Source organism: Orbicella faveolata, unplaced genomic scaffold (assembly GCF_042242905.1).
Source record: "Orbicella faveolata isolate gen_17 unplaced genomic scaffold, um_ofav_v1 contig_24, whole genome shotgun sequence".
NCBI lineage: Eukaryota > Metazoa > Cnidaria > Anthozoa > Scleractinia > Merulinidae > Orbicella > Orbicella faveolata.
The window spans coordinates 3,094,461-3,114,865 of record NW_028301552.1 but is presented as its reverse complement, the minus strand read 5'-3'; the positions used below and the strand labels follow the sequence as shown (position 1 = coordinate 3,114,865).

At 41.1% G+C, this 20,405-nt stretch overlaps 1 protein-coding gene across 3 annotated transcripts; it reads left to right on the top strand.

Annotated features, from left to right (window-relative positions):
* Positions 1–1,213: 1,213 nt before the first annotated feature.
* Positions 1,214–19,110, top strand: LOC110042508 (uncharacterized). Of its 3 annotated transcripts, XM_089291874.1 has the most exons (11): positions 1,214–2,351; positions 5,143–7,108; positions 8,097–8,135; positions 8,530–9,236; positions 9,629–9,811; positions 11,745–12,710; positions 13,781–14,017; positions 14,293–15,612; positions 15,977–16,132; positions 17,359–17,452; positions 18,557–19,110. In XM_089291874.1, the coding sequence occupies exons 1-11, from the start codon at positions 1,667–1,669 to the stop codon at positions 18,681–18,683; spliced, it is 6,480 nt and encodes a 2,159-aa protein (XP_089148000.1). In that variant the 5' UTR covers positions 1,214–1,666; the 3' UTR covers positions 18,684–19,110. The 3 variants fall into 3 exon arrangements, with proteins under 3 accessions (XP_089148000.1, XP_089147999.1, XP_089147998.1); XM_089291873.1 differs by lacking the exon at positions 8,097–8,135 and having other exon boundaries at positions 8,533–9,236; XM_089291872.1 differs by lacking the exon at positions 8,097–8,135.
* The last annotated feature ends 1,295 nt before the right edge of the window (positions 19,111–20,405 follow it).

Here is a 20,405-nt window from a genome sequence, read left to right as displayed (position 1 = left end):
TATTTTGGGGAATTGATTGCAAGTCTCTCACTAACTAGTTGTCAGGCGGTAAACCCAAACGTATCAAAATGTCTGTTTTCAGTTGGACAGTTATATCAGAGTTGAGAATTTAATGTTTATAGTTTTATGCAGTGACAGATTTGTTTTGAAATTAGTGCCTAGCAGAGACCTGGTTTTTAAAACCCTAATTTCACCTAAATTATTTAATTATACCTGACTGCAAAAGGAACACTCCCTAACTTTTTGCATCAGTACATAGCTGAAACATTATCCACTCATCATCATTATCATCAGTTCTGCCTCCCCGTTTGGAGATTGGGGCCAGCAATGGAAAGTGGAAATCACTTTTTGGCCTTCACATAGTTCCTTCCATTGATGCCAAAGCAAAAAAATATGCTCACAATTATTCGCCAGGAAACAAAACCATTTACACACCGTTTTCCTTCAAGGGCAATACAGTAATATATTTTAGACATATTTTCTCAGTGAAACACCAACCCTAAGCCTGCATTTATAAACGGTTCCAACTTTTTAAAATTGTGGAAGGCGCTGTAGTGCAGTCGTGTTATTCTTGGGAGAAATAGGTCTAAAATGAAGGGGATTTTTGTTGTGATGTTGATCACCCTTAAAGAAAAGACACATCAGACCACTTTCGACACTTTCGCGGTTCACTCTTTTTCGCCTCACCGTAGAGTGCTGACTGGATGAAGTTAATTCTCCAACCTGCTGCGAGCAACAAACTCTTTTCACACAAGACCCTACGATCGACAATTCCTGCCAAGAAAGTGATGCCAGCTACAAAGAACGAAATTCTTTAATATTCTTTTCCTTTCTGTACATGGTTCGCACAGTTTCGTTGGTAAACCATCGCCAAACTTTAAATTTCTTTCCCAGTTAAAAACTCAAGCACTTTTAAAATTTCCGGCTCCTTGCTGCTTTTCTCGCCGAGAATATCAACCAGGATTTCTAAAAAAAAGCCGTTTCGTTGCAACAGCGACAAGTGTTGAGTCGTGAGTTAAACAATACAGAGAATTATATTGGGAGAATCCTCCATGTCCTCTATTTTAAACACCGCTGATCACAGCTGTTTTATATTTTCGCGCCAGCAATCCGCGCGAACATTCTGACTTCCGTTCAAGCTGTCTTTGTTTTCAAACAGCCAATCAAAAAAATTCGAATTAATTCGAAAATCGTATGTCCCCAGAACCCTTCGATTCTCGTGCCAAGGCCCTGCCGGCTAAGAGGAGCGAAAAGGGCTATGGGGACGAGAATGTGCGATTGCTTGGAAGTATGGGTTATTGACCAAGCTTGTTCGGTCAAGATGGCTGGATATTGGCCAAGTTCTCTTTTTTTGCGTGTTTATGGACCGAGACGGAGTCGAGGTCTATAAGCTCGCAAAAAAAGAACGAGGCCAATATCCAGCCATCTTGACCGAACAAGCTTGGTCAATAAAGGGTTTATTATTTGGCTTTCGGGGAAATTTTTCTTGCGGGATACGGCGGGTAGTCCCGAGCGGGCACGATACCTCCATCTTGCCCGCTCGGGTAGCCAATCACAGCGCAGGATTTGATTTATCTTGCCCGCTCGCTAGCCATATAATAAGGGTTGTTAAAGCTCCGCACTTGTGAAAAGTACTACTAAGTAAGTTTACGACACAGCCAACCAAATGGCAAATACTTCATCGAAAGAAGAAGTGAATTTCTTGACAGAAATCGGCCAGGGATCTTACGCCGTGGTGTACAAGGCCGTCTGGAAAAACAGACAAGTTGCAGCGAAGAAACTTCACAACTACTTGTTAGAGAAGACCGATGTAAAACTGAAATTTAAAGAGGAGTGGGAATTGTTAAGCGGTCTAAATCACCCAAATATCGTGAAATATTTGACTGCTGTGATACCAGAGTCACCGAGGGAATCAACGATTATAGTCACCGAGCTACTGGACCAAGATTTACGGCGATTTATAATGAGGTCACAAACAGATCCAAGAGTTACCTTCCGCGATACCGTCTCCATAATGCTTGATGTGGCTGAAGGACTCAATTATCTTCATCAACTACCAAAGCCTATCGTTCACAGAGACCTTGCTTGCAAAAATATACTTCTGACCGCTACGAAACAGGCGAAGATCGCCGATTTCGGAATTGCGAAGTGTTTTCCGGGAGGCGAAATGGCTGCCACTGGTAATCTCGGAACACCAGCAACGCGAGCGCCTGAAACGTTTGGTAAATGGTGGTTCAGCAGAGAAAGAGAGACATACGGCACTAAAGTAGATATTTTTTCTTTTGGAGTCGTTCTACTGGAGGTTATTGTTGGCCATCCTTCTGTACGAATATCGGAGTTACACTCTGAAGGTAAGGATCGTGGAATAATTTAATAGATTCTGTTTACTCTCTATACAGAACGATCTGAACGATTTTAATATCAGGATTTATTTAAACAATCAACTGTGTTCTGATATCCTCAGAAGGAGTAACCACGTAGATACGTAAAAATGTACAGACTGCACTGCGTGCTATGAAATATAATCAAATTCGGATGTGTCGAAAACAGGTACCCAAAACACAAAGACCGAAGACCCTCTGGTCTGAAACGAAGACAGACAGACAGACAGACAATTTATTTGAACACAGTATCTCTTCAATTACAAAGAATTGGTTTCCAAGACGCCGTCCTAAGAAATTGCTGAAAACAATACGAGTACAAAATTTCATGAGAGAAGAAAATGACTAGTGTTAATTGCTATTGTGGAGACTGAATGTGTGAAGAGATTTACGAAATGACTTAAGAGATCGACTGTTCTGCTTTCATTGCATTTGGAAGAGAATTCCATAGTTCAGCACCACGATATGAAAACCTCTTTTTCAAGCTTTCAGTTTTGGGTTTCTGCAATGCCAAATATTGTAGCTACAGTCTCTGAGATGGTAAGCAGTGCTGTCTCGAATCAGGTTAAAGACCTCAGTAAGGTACTCAGGAGCTTTGTTATGCATAATTTTATGCATTATGATCGCATTGTGATGTTGACGTCGAACTCCAAGAGTATCCCACTGAAGCATTTTCAAAATGTCAGCAGATCTAATTTCCCAGTCACTTTGAGTGTTGATCCGAGCTGCCCGATTGTAGAGTTTATCAAATCTGTCTGATAGGCCCTTGTCTGTCTTGTTTAGACCCGACCAGACATCGAAGTAGGGAAGAACCAGCGATTTAAAAATTTTAATTAAGGCTTCTTTCGGGACAAAAGGTCTAACCAGTTTTAATCCAGCAATGCCTGAAGATATCTTCTTAGCAATGTGCTCAATGTGATTCGACCACGATAGATGCTCGTCAATATGAACGCCGAAAGATTTGGCTGCTTTAACTCTCTTTATCGGATCATCACCGAGTCTTACTCGGAGGGGAAACGTCAGTTGGGCGACTTTGTGATTAGAACAAGAACCACCGAAGTAGAAGATGAGTCAATAACATCGGATGTGAGAATTCTGACTGTTTTCCATCCACAAATCTAAAAGTTGAAAGCGCATCATTTCCACACTCAAATGTCGTCCGAGCGCGCTAGGAATTTGACAGCTGTGAAATGTGTAACGCAATCTAGTTTCAACACAGGCGGCCCAGACGTTGGATATGATTAATACGTGACATTATGCTGTTGGCGGTTGCGTTACAATTTTAGCCGTTTATAAGACAATGTATGAGAATGCTTCGAAAATTACTCTAAATGCTACGTGTAGAAAATAATTTGAATAAAATGGCTTACCATATGCTAATGAGGCAAAATTTTAACCCAATACATGTATGGTCTAAGCTCTCGTAAGCGACCAACTCCTGTAAGCGCTTACGGGAGGTTCGACTGTACCACAATTTAGGCAGTCAAAAAGTTTTTAGCTACTTAGTCTGCGCGGAAACGTCTCCAGTGCGCTTACATATCATTGTTGCAATTTTGCCGACCGGCTTTGAGGAAATTCTGATATATCAACTCTACGCACCGGCAAAAGAAATGCAAATGGTGCGAATGTTGTCGTTCTCATTGTTTCGCCACTCAAAAGCATCATGAAATAACAAATAGAAGAGATGAGAGAGTTAAAGATTCCATCCATCTTTTTTTCAACAAAGGACGATGTGCTTCTGCTGATTGGAGAAGCGAAATACAAGCTTGTTTTCGGAAGACATCGAAAAACTTTTTGGATGCAAAATTCCAAAACATGTTATAGAACGAAGATTCCCCGTTAAACAATTGTGTCATGTTCATTGTAGTTGACAAGTGCCACACCGTGTAACACCGTCGGAAAAAATTATCCGCAGATATGTAAGACGTCTTGCTAAAATTCCCCAAGCGAATAGCAAAAGAACAAGCGCATATCCTACAAAAATCGGAAAGACCGTTTGATTTCGGCTTTTTCCCCCTCTTAGCAGGTTTTTTTGGAGTTGAAGAAATCGCCTGAGACGACATTCTTATCCACCCGAATGCACGTACGTGTTGTTGTTTTGAAGGCAAATTACCGCTCAAATCTTATTGGTTCGATTTAACTGATTAATTGGTCAAGGGGTAGAGCTGCTAGTAACAAGACAATAACTGAGGGGAGCAGCCTAACAAGTCCACTTTTTTCCAAAGATGTCTACAGTCTTTCTGTTCGTCTTGCTTGCTTCGCTCGCAAACCTCACCCGCCACCCCCGCGTGCTTCGCGCTAGCTTCGCTCCCTTAGTTTGTTTTTCGCGGGCGTCAATAGACAGGCTGTGAACAGTATAAGCAGGAGGGAAAACAAACCAGACATTTTTTTTTATCCAGCTAGAATCAGTCTTTTAATCATAATTCTCAGCAAGCGAGATATTTTGAAAAATGCCAACCAGTTAGATGTTTAATGCACTAACTTCCCAGCCAGCTCTATTACAGCATGTAGAGCGGGTTTTTTTGTCGAGCGGCTCCATCAGGTACACCTGCTTTATCACTAGCTATACAATCCAAACAGCTCAAGTGTTCCACCTAAATAGTTTAATGATTATTTTTAAATTAATGATTGCTATAAATTTATTCTGTATCACGCAACAAACTCCTCCTTTTGATTACCCTTGCCATATGTATTATATGCAACATCTGATGTCCGTTTCAAATATCACGAGTTTGGCTTAAGGAGTCTTTGATTGTTGTAGATGGGCACAAAGTGCCTGAAGCCATTCGTCAGAGCGAGGACCTTTATGACTTGAAACCGGAGCACCCCTTGCGTCCTCTCGTCCTGCAGTGTCTCGAAAACAGCCCCGACGACCGTCCAACAGCTCAGGATCTGGTGAACACGCTCAGCGATTTCAAGGACACCAATGATCCTCATCAATCACAAGATGGCCTTCCACGTAGAGAGTCAATCAATCGTGTTACCGCTGGCCCGTATGACTATGAGTTCAAAGTTGTCATGGTTGGAGACCAGGGAGTTGGCAAAACGAGCATTGCAACTAAATTTGTCAGGCCCAATCTTCCATTACAAGACAGATTACCGAACACCATTGCGTACGAGGAGTACAACAAGCGTCTTCAGCTGAAGGGCAAGTCAATTCTGCTTCAAATTGTTGATACATCGGGACAGTTTGACACTACGAGTTCGCTTCCACAGCTGTACAGAGGCGCTCATGGAGCTGCTGTTGTTTTTGACGTGGGCTCGTGGGATTCTCTTGTAAGTGTTCGCCAGTGGGTGTCGATGGTGCGGAAGAGATGTGGATATGAGATACCCATCATCCTCGTGGGAAACAAAACGGACAGTGAACCCAGGGAGGTGAACTTTGAAACAGCTGAAAATGTGAGTGACGAATTCAATCTCTTTTACATTGAAGTAAGCGCCAATACCGATGAAAATATCGACGAGACATTTTCTGTGTTAACAGAGCAGTTGATGCAACGGAGAGATAAGCGCACTACCTCTTCTTCTCCGTTTACGAGTTCTATTTCCGGTCTGTTGAGTACTTCTTCGCGGCGCTATGAACCTTCTACACAAATCACGACCAGGAATCAGGTACCGAGCAAGAGAATCGAAAAAGACCCTGATAGTATCAGTTTGATGCAAGGACACAAGGGTGGTAGTACTTCATTTTCTCCATCTACGAGTTCTGTTTCCAGTCTGCTAAGTACTTTTCTGCGACACCATAAACCTCCTGCAGGAATCACGGCCAGGGAACGGGTACCGCGGAGGAGAATCGAACAAGACCCAGAGAGTATCAGTTTGATGCAAGGAGACAAGACCGTTAATACTTCTTCTTCTTCTTCTTCTTCTTCTTCTTCTTCTTCTCCGTCTACGATTTCTGTTTTCAGAATGGTGAGAACTTTTCTGCAACGCTTTAAACCTCGTGCAGGAATCACGGCCAGGGAACAGGTCCCGCGGAGGAGAATCGAGCAAGACCCGGGTAGTATCAGTTTGATTCAGGGAGACAAGACTGTTAATACTTCTTCTTCTTCTCCGTCTACGATTTCTGTTTTCAGAATGGTGAGAACTTTTCTGCGACGCATTAAACCTCCTGCACGAATTGCGGCCAGGGAGCAGGTCCCGCCGAAGATACTTGAGAAAGACCCAGATAGTATTAGTTTGATGCAAGAAGACGAGATTGGTGATACTTCTTGTTCTTCGTCTACGAGTTCTGTTTCCAGTATGCTGAGTACTTTTGTGCGACGCTTTAAGCCTCTAGCGCGAATCACAGAACAGTTGATGCAACAGAGAGACCTGCGCACTATTTCTTCTTATTGTGCGAGTTCTGTTTCCAGTCTGCTGAGTACTTCTTCGCGGCAGTCTGACCTTTTTGCACGAATCACGACCATGGATCAGATCCCACAGAGGAAAATCGAAACAGACCCTGATAGTATCAGTTTGATGCAAGGAGACGAGAGTAGTAACACATCTTCTTCTCAGTCTACGAGTTCCGTTTCCAGTCTGCTGAGTACTTCTTTGCGAAGCTTTAAACCCCTAGCACGAATCACGGAACAGTTGATGCAACAGGGAGATCTGCGCACTACTTCTCCTCTGTCTACGAGTTCTGTTTCCAGTCTGCTAAGCATTTCCCCGCGGTGCTATGAACCTCCTACTCGAATCACAGAACAGTTGTTGCAACAGATAGATCTATGGAATTCTTCTTCAAGGTAAACTATTTTTTACTCTGCCATATGTTTTAAATTGTCGAAATTCTATGAAAAACAAAACTAACAGTTTCCCTGACGACCAGTAATTAAGTGTTTAATATTCTTTTTTATTTATTTAGGCTAACTTTTATAACTTTGATTTAATTAGAATTAATTTTGTTTATTTATTTGCATCCATCTATATTAACCTAGTTATTTAACATTTATTCATCTAGCTTTTAGTGTAGTTTTTAGCTCATTTTACATTATTATACTTTTTTAGTTTTAAATTGTTTTATAGCTCACTTTTGTAATGAGCAGGTAGTCATATATTCATGTAACCTGCGCAATATAACTGTAAATTATTATTATTATGATAATGATGATGATGATGATGATGATTTTATCTTTGATATATTTTATATCCCATTGAGGTTGAGTTCGGTAAACTTCTTGCAACCACCCTTCTACCCCACATGAAGGTGGTCGAAATATGGGCCACCAGGCACAGCCACTTGAAAAATTTGTGGGCTAGTATATGTGTATGTGCGAAACAGATATAAATTTGCCAGCAACAAGGAAAAAGTCACAAAATACTCATTTGGTTATTTTTGGTTCATAGTCCCTAATAATCTGTAAGAGTGCGTTTAGAAAGTCATGGCGTAATGCCATGATCAATGAAGCGTAGCTAGAATAACTCCAACCCGTAACCAAAGGACTAACTACTTTCAAAAGCTTTCCACGGATGGGGCAGGAGGAGGAAGAGCGTAAACATGAGAACGAAATTTGAGCAACAGGGAGGAAAATGGTAAAGAGAAAAATCTTTCCCCACAAGACCGCTTTCGCGTTTAATTTTTAATTTGTTTTCTGTCGCGCGGAAGACTATTGATTAGGCGGATGAAGTACATCATTTTTTCAATATGGCTTCTTTTAATTGACAATTTTTTCTCGTTTTTGTCACTTTCTTTGACATCCCTGTTACGCTTTACACGTTCTCACTACATACGAGGGTCTCGATGGGGTGGTGGTGTGGCTTTTACGGCGTACGGTTAGTATTTTGACTTTTTTACGACTAACGTTTAACCCCATTGAGATCTTGTTTACCGATATTCATGTCATTTCGATCATTCCTCAAAAGAGGCAGACTTAGACAAGAGGTAGCAGGTGAGGATTTATTTTCGGAAGTTTACGGTTAGCTGTTGGCCCAACGTCGACCTCTATCCATGTCCGTTTACAAAAGCATTTTTCGTTGGTATCGTGGGAGGGAATTGGCTTGGTGGTTAGGGGAGGGTTGAGTGATCAAACGAGCTCTTCCCTACTGGCAAATTTACAACTTGTGGGAAAAGTCATTACTGTGGAATCCCCATTCCGCTTACATGAGGTAGCTGTTAGGTTCCACCAGACCCGAAAGTTAACGTTGGAAAATTATTTTTATCTTTTAGCAGCATGCCGACAGATTCATCTTCCGTTGAAGAGATCAAACTAGGGGACAAAATCGGCGAGGGATCGTTTGGCGAGGTTTTCAAGGCCATGTGGCGTGGAAAGCAAGTCGCTGCCAAACGAATTCGCCCTATCCTCTTCGAAGGAGATCACGATGGCAGCATCAGAGACGCTTTCTTAGAAACGTTTCAATCGGAGTGGGAGATACGTCGCAGCCTTCAACACGATAACATTGTGCAGTATTACACTGTAATCCTGCTTCCTGCTCCAGAGACGCCGATCATTGTCACAGAATTGCTGGAACGCGACTTGGCGAAGCACATTCGAGAATCGGAGAATATACCGAGGGTGTCTTTCACGGAAGTGGTCAAATTGATGCTGGGCGTTGCCAAGGCTTTGCATTACTTGCACTCTCTTGAACCTCCGATCGTTCTTCGCGATTTGGCTAGCAGAAATGTTCTTCTAACGAAATCGATGGATGCCAAGATTGGAGACTTGGGTATGGCGAAAGCTTTCCCACATGGTGCAATGTACGCTACGCCGGTACCCGGAAGGCCAGTGTATGCAGCTCCAGAAACATATCCTGAGAGGTTTGGCAGAAAACCAAGATATCGCGAGAAAATCGACATATTTTCCTTCGGAGTGTTGACGTTGGAGACCATTGTTGGTCATCTACCGAACCGAGTTTTGTCTGACCCTGTTCTCGAAGGTAATGCTTCAAATCGTTTCTCTTGAGAAAGATATCATTGGACCTTAAGGCCCGCGTACACAAAGGAGATTTTTGCAGCTGATTTTTGCTACGGTATAACCGACGATTTCATTCGTGATTCCAAGTCATACGGTTAAATTAGGGGGGATTCCATGCAATTTTCTTGTAATTTGTTGCCGTTACGGTTTAGCACTGATTGTAGCACTGCGTGTTTGGAAATGTGGTCAAACACGGCCTTTCGTGTTTTATATATTACTTCAAACATCTTCGGAGGCCTAGAGGTGGAAAATGAGGCGTGTGTAAACCAAAGTGCACGAAGGCGACTCGCTCGATTTTGCAATTCCTTTGCTTTTAACAATGAGCACTAAAACAAACTTTTACTTCTGTTACAGACGGGGAAATTGTTCCAGAGTACATTCGCCTGAGTGAAGACCTGGAAGAAATGGGTCCGGACCATTCACTCCACAGTCTTGTTTACCAGTGCTTCGAGAACGTCCCTGAGGACAGACCCAGTGCTGCTGAAATCATAGAGACCCTGAAGAAATTCAGCTCAACTGTAGAAGGAAAATCCTCAGGTTGTTTCCCATCTTCCCCATTAGTCCGGAAGCTAGGGTTTCAAAACTGACGCCTCGCTCAACCCAGGGTTCACTATAAATTAGACGACGAATTTGAATACCGAGTTTAAAGCCTTTTCTTTTCACTAGATTGCTCAGGTTTCTAATTGTAGCATGCTTTTTGAGTCAAGTCCAGGCATGTCAATTTAATTCCGTCAAACTCGAAACAATTACGATTTAAAATTTGAATCATGCACACAGTATAAAAAGCAGTAATTATGACTGAAATCAAAAATAATTTATTTCTTTTAGAAGAAGTAGATCGAGAAATAAGAGCCGAAAAGGAGAAGAAGAAAGAAAACTAGTTTAGATTCAATGTTAATTGTGCGGAGTTTGGGACAGCCAAATAGTCTGTGGAGCTAATCGAGTAGGAACCCAAAGTAACTTAAATTCAGCAAAGGAATACAACAATACTTTTGCTAGTGAGCATGGGTCAAGCAGAATTCGACATAAGAACGAGGCTGAAAGCTGCAACTCAATCGAGAAAACTACTCAATAAGAAAATGTAGCAAATCTCTCAAAAGACTGTTTGAAAGTCATTTTTAACAAGAGCACCACGGCCTCGGGAAGAAGTCACGTGATAAAAGCTCTTGTGTTATGTGACTTGCCACAGCATTTTTGTTCATTGCATATCAAACTCAGATTTTTTCTCATGATAATCCGTAAAGCGTTTGCACTCTTAAACAAAAACCGTTCGATTTCTGAAGAGGAACAGTGATGATAGACGAGGTGAAATAACAAGCCTTGTTTAACGGCTTTTGCCAAGCATTTCATCTCAAGACCGTCCCTGAAGGAAGGCCCAGTGTTGATGAAGCCATAAAGACCCTACTGAAATTCAAACTAATTAAGTTCCTTTGTTTGACCCTTGCACAATTGCAAAAGCATCGCTATAACTCAAAACGTATGCCGCAGTTTGAAACCCCGACCAACCTAGCGAGGACAGATGGATTTAAACAATTGAAATCCATCTTAAAACCTTTCTTGGCACACGATGCATGGGTTGGGCGAAGGCACATTTTTGAAACCCTATCTCCTTTATTAATGTGATATGGTTAGATATTTTGGTTTACATCAGTCAGACAGGCTCTTTTCTCCGGTAAGATCCTTGCGTGTATTATTTCTGCAAGCCTCTTTTAAGTTTCGTCTTAGCTTAGCCTTTACATATCTCTTTAGTGTCGTGTACAACTAGGAATGTATCTGATTTCCCTGTCCTTTTGAGCTTGAATCGAACCGTAAATCACTTAACAATCATGGAATTAATCATACGAAGTCATTTCAAACGTTATTAATTGCCGAGAGTAGGCAGAGGAGGGTAGAAACGTCGGCGGATAGTAACGACCCGACCCACTGGAAACTGCTGAATGGAAATACTTTCAACCCTTTCTACATCCAATATCAACACGCTTGTTTCTTTCCTGTCTCACCGGCTGATCGAATGTTGTTTGAAATATATATTAACGTATTTCCATTGAAATCTCGTAAACCTTGCTTTTGTTTATATATTTCCTTATTGATATCACTTAACTGTGAAAGGACAGATGAAGAAGATATTTTCACGTGAGCTGAATTTAAAGGAGCTACGCCACGGTTTGTGCTTCTTAAAATGGTTAGCCTAAGTGTTTCAAGTTCGTCGTTTGTACGTAATCCGTGTTAATCTTCTCCAACCTCAACCATTTTTGTTCCTTTATGGTTTGTTACTATCTCTGTGGTATTATCTATCTGTGGTATCTATCTAAGTAGACTACTATTTTCAGGTTTCCTTCAATTTAAAGGTAATTTAGCCAACATTACACAAAACACCATGACTGAACTCCTTTAATAAGAGGACAAACTGACGCGCGGTCAACTGTTCCTCTTTGTTAAATAGCTGTTACATATACATTTTTTTTTCTAGAAAATGAACTTAGAAAGGACCCCAAGATGACAATGCCGAAATTTAAAGAAAACCAGGGCAGCTTCGAAGGAATCGTGGATTCTGAAGGTGGAATATTGCTTGCGGGAGACGTTCAAGTTATTTTCCCAAATGGTGCCTTAAGCAAACTGGACGATCACGTGGCTATCAAAATAGTCCTGGAGAAACCCTCTACACACTGTGGTATGATAGTTAAAAATGGACTTGAGAATGAAGTCATGTTCATTGCACCCGTAATCAATTTGCAACCAAATGGTCAAGTGTTTAAGAAACCGGTTACATTGCAGACCAAGTTAACAACTGAAACAGTTGCTTTCCGGCCAAGCGACGTCCTCATTTTGCATGGCACAGAAGCTAGAGACGGAAAGATCGTTTGGGAAGATGTCACCCATCAGGCCAAAATTGATCTACAAAAGAAAGAACTGAAAGTTGAAATTAACCGATTCTCTCGAATAGCAGCCCTGCTGAGGTTAACTTCGATATTAGCCAAAAATGTAGTCACCAGGCTGAACCTTCTGGGATTCAACTACACGATGTCAGTGCTTTTTAAAGACAACCATCCACATTTACCCCTTGGTGATCTTGCCCTAGTGTTCATGAGCCACGACGTCTACTACGAGACGTGTTACAGGGAACACCCTTCTTCTGTTTTAATGCAGCTCAAGGGCGACGGATATGAGAAACTGTGTTCCATAGATAGACCTCAGGGCAATCGCATCTATCACAATGAAAATCTGAAGGTTTCTCTTATCCTTGGGCAAGACTACGAGCTAACTGATGGACAGCTCGAAAGCACTGATTTCATTGTAGATTCGTCAACTTGGTGGAGCACCGGGCATGTCATAAAATGGCCCCTAAAAGGTATCGATGGTGTCAGGATCCTGTGCGGACAGATAGGAATTGAAGGCCAATTTGGGCATATCTTGCGGGAAACCTTCTGTGGATTAGGTGAGCAAAGTGTATACGTGTGTATAAACTAGGAAATCTTAGCAATAAAACTTATAAGAATTGTCAAAATCACTTGCTTGTCTACTACTTGCGGTTTTCAGGTCTTTTCGTGTTAACGCAGAATCCTATTGAGAACTGTTTACCAAGCGGAAAAAACAACATTGAAATTGATTAATGTTGAGGAAGATGGTAGACAGGAAAGAGTTATCTAATTTCTTGGCTTCTGTTAGGTAATATATCTGTCATGAAAATGTGAGGGTTTGAAAAAGAGGTAATTCTAACCAGAAAGGTGATGACCGTTGTGTTCCCTCTTTTTGCTACCGCAGATCAATTTTTTTTTGTTAACTTTTCTTTAGAATGTTGTGAACGCAGCCTGTTCCAGATCGTCCTTTTTGGGGCTTCCGAACGGTGTAACACGCAATGATTGGAAAAAATTGTTAAGTTCAGCAATTGTTAGAGGTGCTTTTCAGGATTGTACTTGTACAATTTTCTATCGTTACATGATTTGACAGATATAACGAAAATAAGAAAATTTGTTTTCCTATACCAACCATCACAATTTTTAAGTCAAATTATAGCGCTCTAGCTAACTCACGGCACTGCAAGCCTACCATTTCTACCGGTAATTTAGTCGCTTGTATGGCGCCATAGCCGTTGCCGTGTGGCTCTCCGTGGTTTCCCTCGTCCCTCTAATCCCGCTCTTGCTTGTGGCTTTATGTATTGTTCAGTATTGCGATCTGCATTCTCAATTGCAACCAATCAAAAAATTCAACCTTACCGATCGATTTCTTGAACTCTAGTCGTGATCTCATGATTCATACCATGTCACCATTACCATTACATGTTGAAAACAAACTGTTAACTGGCTAACTGGAGTGCTATTGATGAGGATAACCAAAGTAATATTTAGGCCAACCAGTATCCTAGCCAGCCTGTAAAAAACGCTTTGACAACCGGACCATCAGCCTATTGAAAGCCTTTACTGTCTTCCGGTCATTAAGAAGCTTCGTAACAAAATTAAGCATAAGAATTGGAACTACCCGCTGATGTTATTGAGGTGTTTGTTACAGATACTTACGAATACGTGAGGCGACTTTTAAGAGTTGAGGGGTCCATTTTAAACCTCGTACCAATTGCCCGAAAGCTTGAGGTTCCGGAAGAAGCCGTTAACGAAGCCATTAAGTCGTGGCAGAAAGATGAAGAACAACTGAAAATAATTATCCAACACTGGTCGACGGGACACGAAGAGCGCTGCAATGACGATCCTGCAATGTTGAGGAACGCTCTTCAAGGGCTCAACTCGAAAGGTTAGTTGCAATGTCGATTACGAATTTGGTCAGAGAATTGTTTCAGCACATACTTTCACCTTATTGATTGCTTTTCTCTTGATATGATGCTTGCGAATAGAGAAATGTACACGCCACACAATTAGTGGATCAAACTTTTGAATAGTTTTGAAAATAAAGCCAGTATGACACGTTGGGCAAATTAATATTTCTGAGAATATTACCTGATTTGGAAAGTGAAAAGCTAAATGTGCTCGCATACTGAGTTTTAGCAATCATGTGTCTTCTCTTCCAAGACTGTGAAGTGGATGAAAGAGGCAAGATGCATATCGACCATTTGAGAGAACTGGCCGTTGAAATCCAAAGCTTGAATCGCGAGGATCCGCATCTGATGGAATACTTCTCCATGCAAATCAGGACTCTTTGCCGTGATTCAATTTTAAAAGATTGCTGCATTGAACTGGATGCAGACGTCTCTGTAGAAAACTACCCACGTTTTCTTTCCATCCGTCAACAAGTCACCGAAGATGTTGCCTTGAAGTTGGAGACGATTTGCTCATCTTCAACGACATCCATCATTGAAGATTTCTTCTCCATGGTCCCCTTTCTCATTCAAGCCATCAAGGACATTTTCCGTAAGGAGAATCACCTAACTGTGCAGAATGGATTAAGAGGATTGCCTAAAGAAAGTGTTAGCCAGCATGAGTCTAAAGTTCGTGATGCTTTTCGAAATAAAGACATTTTTAGGCTCGTGTACGAAGTGTGTCGAGTTCTTGAGAGTTTGTGTCTCAACAATTGCGAGAAGCATTCAACAGAAGAAATTGAAAATTGGAGTGAAAGTCTGGGGATTTGGAATATGGCAGAATTCCTTAGAAAATTTTTCCAGAGCCGCCAAGATGGTAAATTGCACAAGAGATTACAGCTTTTTTCGCGCTCCCTGAGAAGAATCTCAGAAGATGTTCGTAAAATAAAGGAGATTGAAATGCGTTACTTTTACAGTGTTTCACTTAATCTGATCAAGTTTGCGACCTTTGATCCGTCCAAACTGGTCAGATTTGAGATCACTGACAGTACTAATTCTCCAGTGACCTGCTATAGCGAGGCTATCAAGTACGACAGGCCACATGATACCTTTTCTCAACAGTTCGAGGTCAGAAAAGAGTCCGAAGACGAACTGGAGCTTGGAGCGACTGCACGTGTTCACTTGGATGGGCGAATTCGCAAAGTTGGAGCGTTTGAATCGGCGATAGTGCTGTCTCCATCGAGCGAGGAGGAGCTCGCTAGCTTTCCGATAAGTACGCCTCAGGTTGCAGTCAAAACAGAACGTACAGGCTCGGGAAATCTCCGGGTACTTCTTTCTTCGACACGTAGAAAGACCATCTCAGAGGCATTGTGTGTACTCCAAAGAGAATTGGGCGATGACATTGTGGACAGGGGACAAGTTAAGATCGCAGAATCTCACCTAAAGGTGTGTTGCTTTTTCGAGGCAGTAGGATTGGTTAGGCTACGTTTGCTGTACAAGTGGCGGTCAGAAGCGATTTCTGTGGAAAGCAAAGATTTCGTGGTTATCGGCGAATCATCTGCTACAGATCCTTCCACATCAGCCTCAGATTCAGGTGGGTAGAGATATAAGGTACGTATATATATTTTACTGAGAGACGAAGTTGAAGAACATAATCGCAACTGCTAAGTTTGAAATGATAACTTCAACATCTCTAAGCAATTTAGAAACGGCTAAAAGTACAGCCAAGTCCGTGATGCAATATTAGATAGCAGACTGACATACCAAACCCGTGAACAACTCTTCTCGCACGGTATGATTGGCCCTTAAAATTAATGAATTAGTTCGCGTTTAGTGATTTAAGCAGCAACCTAATTCTGTTAGTTGCTCTAAGTGTTTTACACAAACACTAGAATGCGAAGGTTTGTTTGGTGAACGACAGTCTTTAATTAAGCTTCACCTTTATTTAATTATTCCAGGCCCGTCAGGTACAAATTCAAGTAGTCCACTGGAAACTGAACTGGCTGCTCTTTCAATTGTAAGCCATCCAGGAGACAAAAATGGAAACTTTGTCATGGATCCGTCGGCAATTGAGATAATAGAGAAACATACGCGTCAACAATGTGGCCGCTTAGGTAAGAAATTTTAAATAACAGAGTAAATCATCTCGCGTGCCAGTGAAGGGCTAAAATAAAACTTTCTTGACAGTATCCTCAAACAGGGCAAACAGCTAACACTAACGAAGATAAATCGATATCAACACATCGTGAGCACATACTCATAACTGTTTATTCACAATTCAAATTCAATTAAATTCAACTGAAATGAAATGAGAGGTGAAAAGGGGACAAAAGAGGTTATCCCTTTCTAGTTTGTCTCCTAAAATAACTAAAAACGCAAATTTACATCTGAATAGAATTCACAATAAAAAGTTCAAAAATTGCTTAAACCATTAGTCAAATGGCATCTGAGCCTGTTCTTGAAGATGTTCAGAATTTTTACCTCGACAACGTCTTTAGGTAAATTATTCCAATCGTTAACTAGTTTACAAAGAAAGAATACTTAAAACTATTTAGCTTTGCGGGCAATGGTTTAAGTTTATGGTGATGGTTGGTTCTTAAAGGTCGAAAATCACGTGCAAACATAACATACTCAAATGGGTCTAGTCCGTTAAGACTATTAATCGTCTTACAACACTCGGTAATTGAAGAAATTAATCTTCTCTGATGTAAAGTTGGCCATTTAAGGAGCTTTAAGCGCTCTTCATACGACGTATAGCCTGCGTAGCAAGCGTTTCCGTGCGGTTTGGGAGCAAAGAAAGACCGAGGAACGGGATCTTCGGTGTTTTGCCTGCGCGGAAAATGAGGCGAGAGCCAAAAAAAAGAAAGAAGGAGGTGGGGGAGGGGAAGGAAGGAAACGTTTCCTTCCTTCCTTCCCCTCCCTCTCCCCCCTCTTTTACCCGCTCCAATTTTCGCGCTGTAATTCTTTGCTCCCGAACTCCACAGAAACGCTTGCTACGCAGGCTCTACGACATATCATTGGCCAATGTTTCTGAGGACATACCTAAATGCTCTACGTAGTACTTTCTCTAAAATAGCCGAGCCCTTTTTAAGGTGTGGACACCACACTGGAGAGCAATACTTGAATTTTGGACGTACTAAACTCTTGTACAATCCTATAGAACAAATCATTTTGAAAGCATCGAAAGCATTGAAATGAGCACTCCACGACGATGACAACTGGATTTGTGATTTGAGAACGTCTTAAGAATTGCCATAAGGAAACAGAACAACACATTGATAGCGAAACCCGGTTTTAACTTTTTCTCCACTGATTCTCCTTCGCTATAATCTTTTCACAGAGCTTCATTTACATCAGACTATCCAGAAAGGTCACGTGTGTGTGACTGGAAATAGCACTAGTCTTCATATGGACACACCTAACACTGCTCAACGGTAGGTTGACATCGTTTGATAAGGTCACCCATCCAAACATGCGCACGGTTAAACCGGCGGGCTTTGTTAAACTCAGCTAAACTCAATATTTGTCTTGTATTTTTCTTCAGATTTTTGTCCTTTTAATCGTTTGATTCAGTGACTGGATCATAGTTTGTCGTTATTCGAAATTGTTGTTTTTTTGTGGCTTTTAGAATGACATGTTTGAGAAAACAATGTGAGAAGAGAGATCTTGCCATCAGTAGTCTCAGCTTCCCTTTACTTCATTTCTGAAATGAACAACCGGTTGGACACGAAAAAAGTATACGATATAATACGAAAGACAATCCTTGTCAAATCAGCAGCTTTTTTACTTGATCGGTGTTCGGAACTGATTTGATGAGTTGACTCGTAAACCAATCGCAGTTTCCTGGTTTGATTATCATTATCACAGTCACAGCTCATGCAATGGTAAACATTGCTTTCACAGCGCTTTTCCCAAACTTTCACGAGTGTTCCTATTAGACAATTAAACTACGAGCCCGAGTTTTCAACGCGCAGATGATCAACGAGGCGCGGCCGAGTGGGCTCCGAGTCTTTCAGGACAACATTTCAAACCCTTTTCTCGGTGCTGTTGTAAGAAAATCAGTGACACATTTTGACGTCATCTGGGATATGTTACTGAATAGACGCACAGCAACATGAAATCTATTTGTAAAATAGAAATACGTTTTTTAGCCAATCAGCGCGTGTATTTTCTTTGGGCTATGTACTAAATAATTTTAGAAAAGTCGTTTTGGAATTGTCGTCAAAGTTGTAACTATTAAAGATGGTCGGCAAAATTTATCTTGCCAAACGTATTATTTTCCAAACAACTTCCCTTACTAGTTTATGTAAAGTTGTTCAGCCTCGAGCTAATTAATACGATTTATACGATCTTATTCCTTCCAGTTCCACGCTCAATCAATTGCCGATTCGTGTTATCTCTGTTATCGTCGTGAACACTCAAGAAACTGATACATCAGTTTGTTGACAATCTTGAGCGTACATCATGTTACTCGGCGGCAACTTCCCTGCCCTACCCCCTTCCAAGTGGTATTTAACTAACCGTTTTGATGTTTTTAGCTTCCTTCAGGTGGGACTGTGTGCTCCTTCGCAACAGAGTATAACAGCAGGACCAAGTTCAAATGAACGAGCAGTTTCTGAGCCACAAAAGAACCAGTCAATCGACGTGGAAGAAATAGAAGATTAGATAACCTGAACAACTGCATAAATTCGATAGGTCAAAATTTGCCAGATTTCTGCTCATCAAAAGCGACATGATTGAGTTAGAATGGGTTTTTCTGCGCGTATGTCTTTAATGTGTTTTAATACACTGCTTTGTGTAGGTTAGAGAAATGCAGAATAAGTTTAATTTTACAAATTACAATTACATTCAATGTGAAAATGTCTGGGATATTTTAGTGAGGACAAATTCTTCAATGTACTACCTTGATCACAGCTTATCGTAATTATGGCACTGGAATACTGAAAAGAGCCGTTTTAAATTCTAAAGTTTTCTTGTACTTTTCGTGAGTTTCTGATTTTACTCGATCTAGTAGGCTGTCAATCTAGGTCATAGAATATACTAGGTTTCAAAATAACTCTTTTTATTACAACTGTTTCATTAGACGTGAGAATTGTCCTCTCTTGACATTCAGATGACCTGCACCTCTTTAAAACTTTTATTTTGATTCGTTCTTGTTAATCTGAGCCTCTTTTGTTTCCAGGGCTAGGGGCATTGTTTGTGTCGTATACCTATTGCTTCGTTTGGCCAATCATGAAGACCCTTGTAAACGGGGCAGGTTGGCCCTTGACATTGTCGAACAGTGGCATTTTTACAAAAACTGAAGAAATTCTTGCGCGCTCATTGGCTAATTTTCACTGTCAACATGCAGACATACACATGAATTTATAATTTATGCGTTGCGTCAACGAGCGAGAGCGGACAATTTGACAATTTGTTATCGTAAAAAACAAACTGACGTCAGTTTTTCATGCGTCTGTCCTATTATTGACAATGAATTGCGTCATAACATTGTTAAAATCGTCTGCGGCTACTTTGACAATGTTATGACGAAATTCATCATAAATAACAGGAGAGACGCATGAAAAACTGACGTCAATTTGTTAAACATATATCTTACTAACCACTATCACGGGCTGGAAAAAAGCGCACAATTCTGATCAGGGACCGATCAGGTGAATACTCACGTCTGATGTTAAACAATCCAGTCGGGAAGCAGAGCTGGAAGGAAAAGGAAGGGTATCTTTTATGTTTAAAGCAAGTTCTTTCGGAGATGTAGGCCATAAAACAACCAAAAAATCTTCCAAGACTTATCGTGCGGGATCATTCGGGACTCAAACCACGACGATGACGGCAACGAGAATGTCACGAAACAAAAGGTTTAATGAACAAAACAATAGCTGTGCACGTGCGTTATAAATCTTTGTACATTTCTTTACTGTCCTCTGCAAAACAACAACGTGAAATGACCAAATTCTGCGTCGTTTACGGAACAAGGACGACGACCGCTAATTTTTCGTATTCGATTTCGAATTGAACGCCGTCGTTGCATATTTAACTTAAGTACGTTTTTAGAGCCATTGGCGTACCGAACAGATTTAGACAATTGCGAATTTCGCTTGTAAAATATAAATTCATTTTTTACCAGGCGTGGTCTTCGGCGTCGTCGTCATCGTTGCTGAAGCTCCCTAATGCCTGGTCCAATACTGAGAGAATATTGGACCGGCAATGGAGCAATCTGATTGGTTGATTTTAGTTATTGAACTAACTTAGTCGTGTAATATGCATGTACATGAGCCTTTTAAGTTAGTTAAGTTAGTTGCATATTACACGACTAAGTTACGCTACTTAAAAGTAGCGTAGGTACAATCACGAGTGGGATATTCACCGTATGTCACGAGAGAACAC

What these genes read in the sequence shown, in the direction of transcription:
- LOC110042508 (XM_089291874.1), top strand. Translation starts at nt 1,667, where the DNA reads ATGGCAAATACTTCATCGAAAGAAGAAGTGAATTTCTTGACAGAAATC. An exon ending in GTCTGACCCTGTTCTCGAAG is followed by an intron (nt 9,237 to 9,628) that starts GTAATGCTTCAA and finishes CTTCTGTTACAG; the next exon opens with ACGGGGAAATTGTTCCAGAG. An exon ending in TCAACAATGTGGCCGCTTAG is followed by an intron (nt 16,133 to 17,358) that starts GTAAGAAATTTT and finishes ATCTTTTCACAG; the next exon opens with AGCTTCATTTACATCAGACT.